This window comes from Cupressus sempervirens, chromosome 9 (genome assembly GCF_028749045.1).
Source record: "Cupressus sempervirens isolate cs-2001-9-10 chromosome 9, ASM2874904v1, whole genome shotgun sequence".
NCBI classification, from domain to species: Eukaryota; Viridiplantae; Streptophyta; class Pinopsida; order Cupressales; family Cupressaceae; genus Cupressus; species Cupressus sempervirens.
This window is the reverse complement of record NC_143126.1, coordinates 403,227,342-403,244,267: the sequence shown is the minus strand read 5'-3', so window position 1 is coordinate 403,244,267 and position 16,926 is coordinate 403,227,342. Positions and strand designations below refer to the sequence as shown.

General features: G+C 36.7%; 1 protein-coding gene across 2 annotated transcripts in view; it reads left to right on the top strand.

Annotated features, from left to right (window-relative positions):
* Positions 1-16,926, top strand: part of LOC149538966 (alpha-1,3-mannosyl-glycoprotein 2-beta-N-acetylglucosaminyltransferase-like) — a 209,073-nt gene that overhangs the window by 83,925 nt on the left and 108,222 nt on the right. For both annotated transcript variants that reach the window (XR_016356149.1, XM_089800356.1), the window contains exons 5-8: positions 7,247-7,284; positions 7,457-7,533; positions 7,679-7,724; positions 7,909-7,971. Coding sequence is in view for 1 of the 2 variants with exons in the window: in XM_089800356.1 (XP_089656482.1) it covers positions 7,247-7,284; positions 7,457-7,533; positions 7,679-7,724; positions 7,909-7,971 (224 nt within the window). In the remaining variant the exon portion in view is untranslated. The remainder of the gene's footprint in view (positions 1-7,246; positions 7,285-7,456; positions 7,534-7,678; positions 7,725-7,908; positions 7,972-16,926) is intronic.

Genomic DNA, 16,926 nt, shown 5'->3' with positions numbered 1-16,926 from the left:
TGCATGCGCAACATTGAACAATTGGCCGACCATTTGCATCGTACTGAATTCAACTCCTTCTGCCATTATTGTTGTTGCCGCCATTGTTGTTGTTTTGACTGCGCCGGTTGTTTCTGTATCCTCCCGATGTGGCACCCTCCGTACTGTTGTTCCCGCTCCCTCCGGACGTGGATGCTTCCTGTGTTAGGAACACTTGCTGTGGTGTTCTTGTTTTCAAATTGAAAGGGCATTCCTTTACCGAGTGTCCCATAATCTGGCAGATCTCACAATATTGCTCTTTCGGGCAGGATCCGTTCGTATGGCCTTCCTTCGTGCACTCCGTGCACCACAGTTCATTGCCCTTATTCTCCTTGTTCATGTTCTTGAATTCCTTCATCATCCGAATCATGTCCTTTTGAAGGGCACAAACCTTTTTGCTGCTGCCTTCATCATCACTGCTATCTTCTCCTGAAGAGGCGTCGTCATCTGAATCGGATGAACTATTCTTCCTCTTCTTCTTGGTCTTCTGCTCACTTTCCAAATTCATTGCCCGGTTATATGCTTCAATGTAGGTCGATGGTGGCACGATCTTCATCTTCTTCCGCAGCTTTGGGTGAAGGCCCTCAATGAACCATCGTTTCTATAACCCGTCAACTGGCTTATTCTCCATTTTATTGATCAAGTCCTTCAATTTCCTTGCGAAGACTCGGACTGTTTCATTCTTCCCTTGCTTAGTATTGAATATCTCCGCTACAATTTCATTATCGTCGCGTAGGAGTTGAAATTCAGCGATGAACTCCTTTTTAATGTTATCCTAACTGTTTAACTTTTGTGGATCGGTATCGGTAAACCAATCAATTGCAACACCTCGGAGGGTTGCTGAAAATTGCCTCATCCATTCATTTGTATCCGTTATGCCATTAGCTCTCCAAATCGTTTCACAGGTTTTACAATGTCGGATGGGATCAGCTGCTCCATCACCATCAAATTTAGGTAACTTCTCCTTTGGTCCCGCCATCCCGACGCTCACACTTGGTATTCCGATGCTCACGCTTGGTATCTTGACAGCTGTGTTTGGTGAAGAAGGATCTTCGTTAAGTGAATCTGTTCCTTTTGGAAGTGGATCCTGGACGAAGAGTTCCCTCTATGCTCTTGCTCTTTCGGCACTCCGAGTGATTCTCTTCCGTTTGGACTGTCTTCCCTCGGCAAACACCAATTCAAAAAATCCTCCCTTGCCTCTTCCACCAATTCCACACGCTGTCGTGTTTCCTCCAATAATGCATCCACACTTTTGCGTCCGTCGACAACAATCTTGTGGAATCTTTTTCTGCGTTCAGCTTGCTACGCCAAAATCAGATCGCCATGTGCTGTGCGTATTTCATCCTTGTCCTTTACTTTGTTCTTATTCTTGTTCAGCTGATTCGGCATTACTCTTCATTCTCTTGCCTTTCCAGGTCCATCGGGCAACGGCGCCAAATGTTTACCGCATAGGTTAATTAAGAAATGCACACAGATAATGAACACGAACACAAACAGCAGAACTCTTCTTTTATTATTCGCATATCCAAGATGTTACATTAGGTTCTCATGATCATGATTACAATGATCTCGAAGGGAAATATAAATACTGTTCGAGGAACCTTCTCGAAGGTATCCGTCGGCCACATACAACATGCCAGTTATAATAATAGAACCTTCTGGATACATCTCGATACATGTCGGCTTGATGGCACACATCGCGATACACTGACAGAAACCTCCCGATGCACTGTCGGGAACATCCTGATCCATCGTCGGGAACCTCCCGATACACCGTCGAGAACATCCTGAAACACTGTCGGGAACCTCCCGATGCACCGTTGGGAACATCCTGAAACACCGTCGGGAGCCTCCCGATACACTGTCGGGAACATCTTAAAACACCGTTGGGAAGCTCCTGATACACCATCGGGAACATCCTGAAACACCGTCGGGAAACTCCTGATACATCGTCGAGAAGCTCCTGATACACCGTCGAGAACAACCCGATACACCATCGGGAGCCTCTCGATACACTTTCCTGACAACATTTCTATCTTTGACAATGTAGTTGTCACACTCTCAGTCCAGACTTCGTTAGTATTTATTGGGCTTTAATAATGAGTTGCATATTGAAAGTTATTTATTAAGTCTAACTTGATAAATGATTTTATAAGCTTCATGTTCTAATTTGATGGTGTGTTGAAGAAGCCTCTTCAGTGAAAAGTGTGCACAAAAAGACTCTAGCCATTGAATTATAAAGGAGTTATTATATTCAAAAGTTGAATATGATTCTAAATGCAAAATCATAATTCAAGTGAGAAGTGTGAGCATTAAGTCTTTTAAGTGAAAGGTGTGATCATGAGGCCTTCTAAGTGAAAGGTGTGAAGGAGAAGCTTTTTGGATTGAAATGTTAAAAAAACAATGCTTTGTGAGAAAACATTTTATTCTATTATCCCTTGTCATTTGCTTTAATGAATTTTGTGAGTTTCTTGAGGGTTTCAAGGTTGGCTGTTGGAGAGGATCGATTCCTCCTTTTTGATTGACACAGTGAGCTGTTGAAATACAGAGTGATTTGTGTTTCTGATTCTGAGAATTAATTCTGTATTTGGGCTTGATAATTTGGGGCTAAAGTATACCTAATTATTCTTCAATTTGCTGCAATTTACATAAAGAAGGGTTACTGATTCGGTTGCCTTTCTATGGCCTTTATTTCTATTCAAAATACTGTTGCTTTGAAGCCGTTTGTGGGCTGCAATCAAGTGTTAAATCTGCATTTGAATTCCTTCCTTGAGTGGCTTGTTTGAGAGCGTAATGCGGAGAATTTCTAGAGCAGCGTTTTCCATATCTGCAACTGCATTTGTTTGTTGAAGAATTCTTTTGCTGCTGATATTCTTCCTTTCAGAGAGTTTCAAGGCATGTCTTACTTGTAAGTTCATGGATTGCAACTTCTATTTTTTCTGGGTATTCTTGATTTAGATAATAGGGGATATTTACGAAGTAGGTTGTTGATATTTTGTGAAAATATTGAGTATCTCAGTTGATATTAAAATCTGGAATTTGCAGCTGTATATTCCCTATGTAATATCCAAATTTTAAGTTGAAATTATTGTCATTTATCTATTTTGCTGCTATATTGTTGTATAAAAAATTGCTAAACCTCAAAAACAAAAAAAGGTATCAATTCTTCAGCACATATTGTTTGAGAGCCAGTAGGGCTCATTACAGTGGTATCGGAGCGGTTTCTTGCCATCCTGTAGGGTAGGGAATTTAAATTTATTGTGCATATATCAAAATTATGGCCACTACTCAGAAACAATGAGATGGTATTGTGAAACAGTTGCATGCGCTGGTAAATGAATCGAATGAAAACAACAAATAGATGACAAAAGTGATTTTAAATCCAAAACTTAAGCAACACATGATATCATTTTTTGAAAGGAAGAAATGTGATGCTACAGCGGACACCATTAGAGATCAATAAAATATTCTCAGTCAAAACAAGTCTGATTTTGAATTTCAGCAATGGCTCACGTGAGATTACAGTTGCACTTGGTGTCACAGAAATGTTGGTAAATATTGTGTGAACAGAGAAATGGATGATAGTGCACATGGTATTGATGATACTAAGGAAGATAAGATGGATATTGATAGTCACATTAGTTCTGATTTGCATGACAATACTGAGGATTTTTGGCATCATGATGATGCAATTGTAATACAAATGTGCAAGACATTTGTTTTGAGTTACCACATGTCTTTGCTCAAGTATTGGACACATTGGATGTGGGGTGTGATTGGAATTCATGTCAAGTTTTGAGTCGGATAATGTAGTTGTTGGTACAAGTTCCCAAGATTTTGCATTTGATTGTAATGCAATGATAGTGGGAGTAAGAGTATGTGATGATAATGTTAGATCACCAGCTACTTCCATACCATTTGAGTCATCTATTGAGATGTTTAGTAGTATGCATGGGTTTTTGATGTGTGCATTGATGATAGCACACATGTTGATATAAGGTGAGTGATGTTTTGATAGTGTCATGGTATAGTACAAATGAGCTAAGTGGTGAGGTTCACTTTGTAGACAATCCTCTGTTCGAGATGGATGCAACAGTCTTATGATGATCCACCTTTTGAGATTGATGTTGATCACTCATCAGAGTGGAGTTGGCTATAGTTTACACCATTTGTCGACATAGTTCAATTTCCTATAGGAGCATAGTTGGTGATGCTCCTATACTTATAGGTGCAAATGTTACAGTTGGGATGAGTGCATCTAAATAGGGTAGCGGGAATGCACATGTTGCATTGGGTTCTCCTATGGTTACACCTGCTATAGATGTTGTTGGTGATGAGCTAGATGTCAAGGATTACATTTAGAGCTATGATGGTCAACGTTTGGTCAAGGTGGGAGCCTTTTACTGAGACTACATAGGGAGGAGTACTTATCACTTTTTCCTATGACCCACACATAGAGCTTTTGGTGAGAGATCAATGTGGACTGATTTCAGGGCTGTATCATTCTTTTTGGGATGAGTATTTGTCATTTGTAGTAGATGGGATCGGTGGTTGCAAGTTGGATTACTTGCAGAGTCAATACATCCATGGGAGCTTTGTAGAAGATAGAGTCGGTGCTCGTGATACAACCACTTTCAAATGTTCTGATCTCTATAGTACAGATGGATATGCATTTAGTGTGCTTTGGCCCGCCACTGTTGACATGGTGAGCACTGAAGTTTGGTAGATTAGCTTCACCATTCTGGGCTTGGTGATGTTGAGTTTAGAGTTGAGCAATAGATGTTGGATGCTGGCTTTGGTAGGCTTCTATTCTTTGTTTGGGATCCTACTAGTGCATTGAGATTTCTGATAGGGCTTGCAAAGGAGTTTTGGGATGTGTACATGATGTCGAGTACATATGCTTTTACTTTTGACTTTCATGTGCATGATCTTTTTCAGGTGCATAGTTTAGTTAGGCATGTGTTAGATGGTGTGTATGGCAGCTCACTTTGTGCAGTTTGGGGAAGCAATTACTGAGTCGCTTCCCTTTGAGATGTTCACTCCTCCGATTTATGCAGTCAGATTTGATTTAGTTTGGCAGGTTCATCCAGGTGTATCGCTGATGATGTTACAAGAGCTGGTTAGTGATGACAAGGACATTACTCAGTCTTATCTTTGGGATTTGGGCGGGCTGATGGGTTATGTGTTTCTGAGATTGTTGGGGAATAAGCAATTTTAGGGAGGGCAGATTGTAATATCCCCAATTTAGTTGGGCCCAAAAGCATGGGTATGTAAGTTCATCATCACGACCCTCATGCACTGACACTTAGATTTGAGAGTCTCAATTTGTGTGATTTGCTATTTATAGGAAGTCAGGTGAATAGGGTTTCCATCTTTGGCATTGCAATTGTGACACCCTTAGTCCAGTCTCCATTAGTATTTTATTGGGCTTTAATAATGAGTTGCATAGTGAAAGTTATTTATTAAGTCTAACTTAATAAATGACTTCATAAGCTTCATGTTCTAATTTGATGGTGTGTTGAAGAAGCCTCTTTAGTGAAAAGTGTGCACAAAAAGACTCTAGCCATTGAATTATAAAGGAGTTATTATATTTAAAAGTTGAATATGCTTCCAAATGCAAAATCATAATTTAAATAAAAAGTGTGAGCATTCAGTCTCTTAAGTGAAAAGGTGTGAGCTTGAAGCCTTCTACGTGAAAGGTGTGAATGAGAAGCTTTTTGGATTCAAATCTTATAAAAGCAATGCTTTGTGAGAAAGCAATTCATTCTATTATCTCTTGTCATTTGCTTTTATGAATTTTGTGAGTTTCTTGAGGGTTTCAACATTGGCTGTTCGAGAGGACTGATTTCTCCTTTGTGATTGGCACTTTGATAATTTGTGTTTATGTGAAAATTAATTCTGCATCTGGGCTTGATAATTTGGAGGTGAGTTTTACCAAATTATTCTTCAATCTGCTGTGATTTACATCAAGATGGATTACTGGGTCAGACGCCTTTCTTTGGCCTTCATTTCTATTTAAACTACTGTTGTGTTGAAGGTGTTTGTGGGTTGCAATCAAGTGTTAGACCTGTGTTTGAATTCCTTCCTTGAGCAGTCTGTTTGAGAGGGTGACATGGGTTATTTTTGGAGCAGCGTTTTCCATATCTGCAGCTGCATTTGTTTGTTGAAGAATTCTTTTTCTGCTGATATTCTTCCTTTCAGAGGGTTTCAAGGCATGCCTTACCTTTAAGTTCATGGATTGTCACTTCTAATATTTCAGGGTATTTTTGATTTGGATAATAAGGGATATTTTATGAACTTGGTTGTTGATATTTTGTGAAAATATTGAGTATCTAAGATTCTAAGTTCATATTAAAATCTAGAATTTTCAGCCGTATATTGCCTATGTAATATCCAAATTTTGAGTTGAAAGTTTATTGCAATATTTTCTATTTTGTCGCTATATTGTTGTATCAAAAATTGCAAAACCTCAAAGACGAAAAAAGTGAAATCCATTCAACACAGATTGTTATATAGCCAACAGAGCTCATTCCACTCTGTGTGGAGAAGATGAGTTAACATTCATAAATGCTCCCACAATGATAATTTGGTATCTAATACCATTTGATCTGGTGAATTCTGTGATCACCTGCTACAAGCAGTTTTTGTTGCTGGCAGGTGCTTCTCACTGATATTCCATGAATGAGTCATCATGCACATGCTTACCTAACCTAGGCTTATGTTTGCTATCAAAATCAACCACTTGAGGCACAGGATGTTAAATTGTCAGCATTAGTATTTTCTTTCTTGTTATATCAATATCATGTGATTTAAAACTTAAATTCTGTTTTTGATTGTCTATTGATTCAGTACAAATGTTTAAAAGTTTAGCAAAAATATTGCAAATTATTAGTTTGTTTGATTAAATTGCAAATTGATATCTTGTACACAATTTTATTCTTGGACATGGACAATTAATTGAGAATGTATTGCAAAATTTTATTTTCCCCATCACACCTCCTGCTTTGCCCCCGATCATTTATTCAATCTTTTAATCCTTTAAGAATGTGTGGGACTAGCATGTTTCAAAATTATGCCATATTTATGGCACGATTTGAATTTCCTTCTGCTTTGATGCATTGGTATCATTTATCAAATAGCTTTATGATAAAATAAAAACTGTTCTATTCCACAATAAACTTATGTCTCGTCCTCATTGTCCACACTTTGTGTAACATGTTGCTTGCAGAAAGAGGAGTAAATGGACTAAAGAATGAAGGTGTTGAGGTGAGAGTTCTAGAGAAAATAAGTCGTTAAGCTCTTTGGAAATCTGATTATATTGAAATGTTTGGCAATTTAATCTGTATTTTTTTATTAAATTTCCAAGAGATGCTTGCTGCCAAATTTGTGCTAAGCAAGATTATGTTGGCAACTCAGTCGGGAATTTTAACTTGAACAGGATCCTGTAGCAGCTGTTGTGATAATGGCTTGCAACCGTCCTGACTACTTAGAAAGAACAGTGAAGTCTGTACTAAGGTAGAGTATGGTTAAACAACACAGTTCTCATGAAGAATATTTTTGTTCATTGTATCATGGCTTTTAGATTTTATTTCATTGCCATCCATGGGAACCACTATACATGTCCATTCAGATCACTGAAACCAGGGTTTCTTGTTTTCAGGTATCATGGATCTCTGGCTAAAAAATTCCCACTTTTCATTTCACAGGTATTTAAGCAGTATCTACACTAATAATATCAGGTTCTATGCTTATCACTGATATGTTATCTTTTTTCATTTTCCATTCTTTTCAGAATCTTCTTTTGTTAAAAAAATGATTGTCATATGATTGATATTTAGTTCTCTTCTAAATTTTTTGATTTGGTATCTCTTGTTGCTGACTTTAATTCAGGATGGCCCAGATCTATCAGTGAGAAGCAAAGCTCTGAGTTTTACTGAGTTTAAATACATGCAGGTATACTTCAGAGACACACAAGTTTGACATTATGCATAGTGACATAAATGATAAAATCCAACCTGTCCTTTTGTTCAAATATTTGACTTGCATTTTCTGTATGTCAAGAAACTTGTGTTAAAGAAGAATGGAACTTTTTCGTCCATTAGTCAATAATCATAAGAAAGCCACATATGCAGAAATCAGTAATTATAACAAATGATGCTATACTAGATAACATGATCAAATCACACACAACAATACATTGAAAGCAATGCTATTGAAACATTGGAATGATCCACAAATAGAAAATCACAGTGTACGCATCACATGAAAGAAACCATCGTTGATAATATACATAAATAGCAATCCCGAAACATCATTGATAACCATAAACTACAATATCAAGATAAAGCATAGACAAGCAGCTATACAAGGTACATATGTGCAAGGAAGTACAAAAGATGCTGCAATTCATCTGGCTTTCTAGTAATTTTGTAGAAGCCATTCACTCACTTAGCTATGATGCCAACATAAATAAGTGTATGTAAAATCCATAGTGGCTATAGGTCTTGATGTAAGATCAAGCTGGAGTAGCACTAGGATGGGTGACCTCTCGGGTAGTCCCGATGCTTCACCTCTGTGAGCACCACCTATACCCAATGAGTGCGAAGTGTTTGATTTATTCTCATGAGAGATGGATTCTTGTTGAATCACTACTCATGAAACATGGGTCATGAGTTTGACTCAAAAACTACATAGTTAAATCCTAATAGCAATATCACAATTTGACTTGTTGTGGAAATTATCTTCTACTTATCAATTGATGAGCTTAAGGGGCTTTCTAATGACTGGCTCATAAGGCACAACACTTGGTGAAGGTTTTGCAAATGGGGTTGCAAGCAGAATGGGTTTAGCCATGGAGGAAACTCCGTAGTTAAGCGCGCTCAAGTTGGAGTAGTACTAGGATGGGTGACCTAGGAAGTCTCAATGCTTCACCTTTGTGAGCATCACCTAGATTCAATGAGTGCTTAATGTTCCATATATTCTCATGAGAGGTGGATCCATATTGAATCATTGCTCATGAAACATGGGTCAATGAGTTTGACTTAAAAACTACACAGTAAAATCCTGATAGCAATATCACAATAAGAAACCATCTTAGTTAAGTGATGTGTACCTTGGGCTGTGTATTTAGTTGCATCTTAGAATATCATGTTGTAAGACCTTTGGTTTTGGATGGAGCTTTGGCCCTAAAATAATTTTTTTGCCTAGATTAGATTGAAAGCATTTTAGAAGAAAATTCACTGTCAATTGCAAATAATATCTAAAAATTGGTAGGATTTTTATTAGAACAAATAAGGGAGTCGTCCCCTATGGATAAAGGTTGTGTGTCAATTGTTTATCTTTGATTAGCGTCATGATTCTCAAGGCTTCGGTAGACTTTCTTCACTGTTTTTTCTACATTGACATCTACCTGAGTGATTCTTCCCCAATTTTGAGAATTTTCGGATTGAAATTTTGAATTTGATTTAAAAATCTCCTTTAAGTCTGCATAAAATGACTTGGAATCTGTTTATCAGATAAGAGAACCTTAAGAAAATTCTCAAGAAATTTATGAAAATTGCTTGACAATTGAAAGGCTTTGGAAACTTGAATGGAAATCTATCGTCAACTTCGAGCAAACATTTTGATGACACTCCTGAGCTTAGCGAAATTCTAAGCTTTGATTAAACTCCTAAATTTCACACTGGCAAAAGACTAGAGACTGAAATTTAAACACTTAAGCAAAACTCTAAAATATAAAAACTTTGGGGTCTCCTTTTGCAATGAGTTAATATTTGATATTGTTATAACAAGATCTATGTAAATGTTTGGAAGAGCCTAAAAATATCAAGTATAGAATTGAGTTCAACAAGGTTTGGGGTATTCCTAAAGACAATGTAGTTGTAATTCCTACTAATTTGTCTGGTAGGATTCAAGTTCAAACAATTCAATAGACGCAGAGGCAACCACATGTTTTTGCTTGTATGTTATATTAGAGAGTAGGAACAATATTAGGCCAGTCTCAGAGCATTTATCTACTCATGGTGTTGTGGTGGAATCACAAGAGGGCACGAAGAAACACAAGATGCAAAGCAACCCTAGCTGATTTGTTCAATATGCAGTTAAAAGATGAGATGATACTCTTGACAAGCTCTTTGCCAATGGTGTCCCGTTTTATGTAACTTAATCTCCTTGTTACAAGGAGATGATGTTGATGATGATGAGGGGAACCATCATATGTGCCACTAGGTGAGCACAAATTGAAGACCAGAATCTTGGATAAAAACTATGGTAAGGTCAATGTTTTGATGGAGCAAATAAAGGCATGTTGGATGAAATTTGGATACAACATAATAATGGATGTGTGGATGACCATTAGCCATCATCCACTCATCAACATAATGGTTAAATGTGCAGAGGGCCCATACTTTCATAGGTTAGTTGATTGATTGTTTTGTGTTTAAGGTCCTTAGGGAGGCTATTGAGGAGGTTGGGCCACAAAATGTGGTTTGAGTAGTGACAAATGCAACAAATGTGTGCAGAGCTATGTTGTCAGTAAACTTAGATCTTAGTATATGTTAGTGTGTCCGAAGGGATACATAGTTTGGGTTGGCAATTTGGATTACTTGCGATGGTTGGTTGTCGCATCCCTTTGATACTTATATATGAGATGTAGTTGAGAACGAGAAGAATCATTATTGTGGAGTAAGATTTGTGTTAGCATTGTGAGTTTGGTATATATATGGCTTTAAGCATTTTCTGATATTAATAAAGAAGACTCGATGAGTTCTTTGATACTTGTGTTACATTGCATTTCTTTTTGTTTCTATACTCTTGTGTGTATCAACTTATTACCCAAAACACTAAACAATTGGTGTCATTGTCTATAAACAACTTTAGAGTGATAGAGTATAGTATATGATAAAGGATGAATAATGGGACAACCAATAGACGAGGGTAGTAGCCGTAATGAAGACAACACATTCCAAGGGTTGTTTGAAGGGGAAAGGGCACTAACATCTGATTGCATCTTACTGTTGCAAGTGTCAATAGAAACTCATGTACAGAGAGAAGCTGCGAAGGAATAGGTCCTTGAGAGTGAATTGTGGCACTCTCTTGGAGTAAACCCTGTACTCGACCATTGATGAGAAGGCTCCCACGTCTATTGCCTTTTATAACTCACTGGAGGGAATTAATAGAGATAATAGATGTCAATAGATTCTACAAACGTTTGAAGAAAATAGGCGAAGGGAGACAAAAGATAGAAAAAGAAGACAAAGCAACCCTTTTGAGAGGAGTAATTTATGCCAAATCTTCTAAATAAAGACAAAAGTCATAAGGAGCACATAGACAAGTTTGAGGCCATTTAGAGGGCATTAAGACAATAGGAAAAAGAAGAGCATGGAAGAAGACCGTGAAGCCTTGCCAAGGGATTGCATCTTACTATTGCAAGTGTCAATAGAAACTCATGTATAAGGAGAAGCTGTGAAGGAATGGGTCCTTGAAAGTGAATTGTGATATTCTCTTGGAGTAAACCTTATAGTTGACCATTGATGAGAAGGCTCCCACGTCTATTGGCATGAACATTTTTGGCCCTTTATAACTCATTGGGGGAAATTAATAGAGATAATAGATGTCAACAGATTCTACAAACGTTTGAAGAAAACAGGCGAAGGGAGACAAAAGAGAGAAAAAGAAGACAAAGCAACCCTTCTGAGAGGAGTAATTTATGCCAAATCCTCTGAACAAAGACTAAAGTCATAAGGAGCACATAGACAAGTTTGAGGCCATTCAGAGGGCGCTAAGACAAGAGGAAAAAGAAGAGCATGGAAGAAGACTATGAAGCCTTGCGAAGGGATGACTAAAGGGAAGGTTGTTGGAGGAAAACCAAGTAGGTGCTACACCAAGTGACAAATCGAAGTCACAGGGTATGATATAGAATCAAATCTAAGTCATGATAAAAAATCAAGGTCTATTATTCCTTTACCTCAATGCTTCCAGAAAAATGCTTGCATGATATCATAAAATAAAAAATGAAACACACACTCACCTGAGTTTACTTTAGCGTACTTGTGGCCACATTAGCATCACTTTGAGTTGATCATGTTTTAGGATATTCTATTTCATATTCTTGTCATACTCATGTAGACACTCATAATATCTTTAGTTCAATTCTCATATTGATATCTCATGTAAGAGAATTTTTAGTGTTCAATAATTGAGAGTAAGATAAGCATTCAAAATTTGTAATTCCTCAACTAACATGTTCTAGATCATAAATAATTTAAATCACTCATACATACCATCTGGCATATGGTACTAATTAATGAGTAGATCATCCTTGTAAGCTCACAAATCACCTGGAAGAGGTTAGTAGATCCATGTTTCCATTTATGTAACCTCAGCCTTCATGCCCATATTACCACAATAACATTTCATTAGAATAATCGTTTCATGATAGAAATATACTTCATCTCTAAAACAATATGAAACAACTCAGTATGTTGTGATATTACCATATAAAATCAATATCGCATGTGTGTGCATAACAATGCGTGAAAAGGTTAAAACATGTTATACTATTAAAGATCACCATACATCTAATCAAAATCATAGAGGTTAGGATAGACATGGTACCACACTATCTGTATGCTAATCTCCTAGCACTTGGACTACATGCCCACACGCAATCCCTGAGATAGGGGTGTGGCCTTGATGCTTGTATGTTTTGTCCACCATATCTTGATTGTGGCTTAGACATTGTGTTTTATCTATCCACAAAACTCTTACATTTCTATGGCACTCCACCATTCATGCTGAAATTTCTTAGCTCAGCCCATCCTTGGGTCGTGAATTGATCATAAGCATCTGAAACAATTTATATAGGCTTCTTATCGAGTAGATCATCTAGGCGTGCTCACTTGTTGACTATAAATATTTGGGAATTTACCTTTCCCATTTGTGTGACCTAGGCTTTCATGCCCACCGTAATGTTTCAAGGAAAAATTCAAGTCAAACATAAGTTACATTTATAAATAAGCATTGATAGTTTCAATTATGCAAGTGTTCTTACTCCTATTGGAGCACAAGATGGCCTTCTTGTCATTTAATCAACATTAGAAAGGATCATCATTTTCAAGTTAAAAGAATTGTCAAAATCATGGTTCATAATTATGTTTTTTCCTTCAGTTCGAGTCCAAAAATGGATAACAAAATATTACTACCATTTCATATGAATAGGAATGTACTTGCATAAAGTATAATGCTGAAAACATGCAACTGAAAAGAAATATCTAGTCACCATCAAGGTTTAGATAACACTGCATCAAGATTTATAGAAATTGGTTTGTATTGTGCAAGCCTTGGCATTTGGACCTAGTGTAATCTTCTCATTCTTTACCGAGAATGGCTCTCCCTCTTGGGATAAGGCACATGTACCATTTTGGTCCTAACATTCGAGCATCCCGGTGTTAGAGTGTCCGCTCAGCAACAAACAATGTTGAGGATAAACCGCCACCAACCTTCTCCTTGTTAGCTTGCACCATCGACCTCTTAGTGATCCATTTAGGCAAGCATGCCTTTAATCTACCCTGGCCAAAGATTTAGATAGGCAAATGAATAGCCCGATCATGTCATAGCCCCATAATGAGATATAATGGATGTAAAACTAAACATTATTATAAAATAGGTATTCAATTCACTTTTAGTAAATCATTGTGTCTCATTTATCATTATAATACCAATTATTTACATTAACACAATAGAAGATATCATATTGAATTGTTATATTAAAAAATGATCATATTTGATAAATGGTTATAACAATTATATTTAAATAATCATACTTATATAGTAACAAATGGTTATAATATAATAATATTCAATAAATGGTATTCTTATAACATTGTTATTATATAGTTGATATATTCGTCAGGAGTCAAAGGGACACGACCCTCGACCATACAATAAGTGTGTAAATGAAAAGGGGTATAAATAAAGGAAAAACAACACGTATCTTGGGGGCAGCAATTCGACAATACTAGATATGAAGGACACGTAGAAACTTGACAATAAATCAAGAGGCCATTTGAAGAGGTCAACACATAAGTAAAAAACCTAAGGGAAGGACATTTGAAAACAGGAGCAAGTACATTATCGTTGAAATCCAATACAATGGATTAATGTAGAAGGTGTGATTAACATCACCGACGGTTCACTAGTGATCCCATATCACATGGTAAGAGGAGCTACACCTACAGTTGGGCAGCGAAGATTACAAAGGTACATCCACGTGGATAGACACCATGGATACTGACGAGACTTGGAACGACAAAAATAGCAATATCCAATTGTAAAAAGGCACCAAGGCTATGTGAATAGGAGCGTGATAATAAGTGATTTATCCTTGTAAACCACTGCACATACCACCTATGGAGATTGAGGTAAAGATAGTTGCTTGACGTGGATGTGACAGAGACAAAGTTTGACTATGTGATGTGGCAACCTCATGCACCGAATACAAGGGACATTCTTCTTATATCAAGGAGGCAGTACAAGAAAGGGTCCGGTATATGTGAGGAAGCAACGTTATTGTGGGCCAGTGTGAGGAGTCGACAGACTCATAAGGTAAGGTTATTAATAAACTGCTTACAATATTGATAAATGGCAATCTATTTACAAATACCAATACTAAGGTAAATACTAGTTTTAAGATTCTTATTTAATAAGACTATGGTTATAGATGTTGATCCATTTATATTATAATATAGTGTGATAATAAATGTTGCATGTATATATTATATATAATGGAATCAATAATCAAAGTAATGAAAGATAGAATGAACAAAATATCTTAGATCCAAGAGTAATCTTGGTGGAGGGCATTCATGGCGAATGTCAATATATGATCCAAGCATAGCTTGGTAGAGGACATTCATTATGAATGTCATATTATGATCCAAGTGCACTTGGGGAGAATGATCCGAGTATAACTTGGTGAAGGGCATTCCGTATGGATGTCATAGTTGATCCAAGTTTTCTTGGTGGAGGGCATTCCATATGGATGTCATAGTTTGATCCAAGTTTTCTTGGTGGAGGGCATTCTAGAGGAATGTCGTACATAATTTGAATTATTCCGGTGGAGAACATTTCTTGCAAATGTTAATTAATTATTAAGGATATAAGCTATTTAACTAGATTTATTATGATCATATCAATCTATTATAGTTTTAATGTATTCCAATCTAATCCTAATAGTGGGGACACTACAGATCATCACCGCTCGACTTGCCAATCTTGTTATTTTCCTTAGTTCTGATTCATCTTTATGATTTTGCAAATTTATCCATCCGTCCATTTCATATGGATCACACCATCATCTCAACCCTTCCTTGGCTATTTTGGATGATCTCTAGTGTGGTTTTCCAGCTTACATAATATAATATTCAGTTATACAAAAAAAAATTGCTCATCCTGTCTTATTAAACACTACAGTTTCAGCTTCCCTCAAACGGTGTTGGGCCCAAGGTTCAGTGTCGAATCCAGAGCTCTCATACCATATGTAACCACTTTTTTCCGGGTCTTAACTAAAAACTAGCATATCAAAGAAATACAATTATTACTTCATATTCATAGGAAGATAATATAACAGTTATGTTCATGTGAATGAGATTAATGGTTACAATCAGATAAATGAAAATTCCATAACTAACAATTGATAGCATCATCAATAAATCTAAATATAGAATTTGAGTTTTACATTCCCTAAATTACGAAACCGAAATTTGCCTAGGGCAACATTTGTAAAACCCAGGTTAATCCACATATACCACTTAGGGCACAAATAGTTTTTACCAATATCGAAATGTCAATTACCATTTAGGACATCAAATACCACTGCATCATAATGATAAATACTATCTAGGGCATCAAATACCACTGTATCATCCTTTTTTATTTCCTATTGCTAAATATGGCAATAACATATAGTTTAAAAGATATGTTCAATTTCATTTTTCACATAAAAGGAGGACAGTTATAATATCCATCAAGTAGACCTATCTCAAGTATACAGATATAATTCATGTCAAATTGGAAGATTAATTGATCTAATTGGTTGCCATTTACATTGACGAGAAAGCTGATTTCATTGAAGGAAATAACTAAATTCAATGATATAAATCATTCTAACATATCTTCAACTTGTAATTTCAAATATCATAAACGTAAAATCCTTGTTACCAACAGATGTTGAAACTTGAAACTTATCTTTGTCTTGTGCATGTTTTTGCATCTAATGGAGAGGGGAAACATTGTCAGGTGCTTAACCTCCCAACTGTGGATCCTTAATTATCTCCACACAATCTCATCAGAGAAAAACCCTCCCTACCCGGAAATAGACACGGAACACCTTGTCTAGCCACTGAGCAACCTGGTATTTAATTCCACCACTCAACTTGACAACTGAACTTGGACAATCATGAGCTGGCTTGGATTTTAACAATTTCTTTTTAAAATGTTCATGCAATTGAGAATTTGATCATAGATTGTTCTTCCTTGCAGGATTCCTCTCCTCTTTACCCATTCACATGGCTTCACTAGCCTTGGGTGCATCCCAGGAGATTGCTATTAATAATGAGATTTTTAACATATGGTTTCTTTGAGTGCCACTTTGATTCTTACCACAGCTAGTGTAGAACAAATACTAGTGAGTAAGTTAGAGTATCATAATATAGGATTCAGATTCTCACAATTACTTCATGCATAATATAGTAAAGAACATGTTATAGGGACTATGATCCGCTCCTATGTAGTTATCATGCAAGATCAGAAATAAAAGAAAAGAATTAGAGCTTATGTTTTTTGGTTTCCACTACTATGATGACCCGTGGTTGCAGACCATGGTAATTGCAGGTTGTATTAAAGAACCAT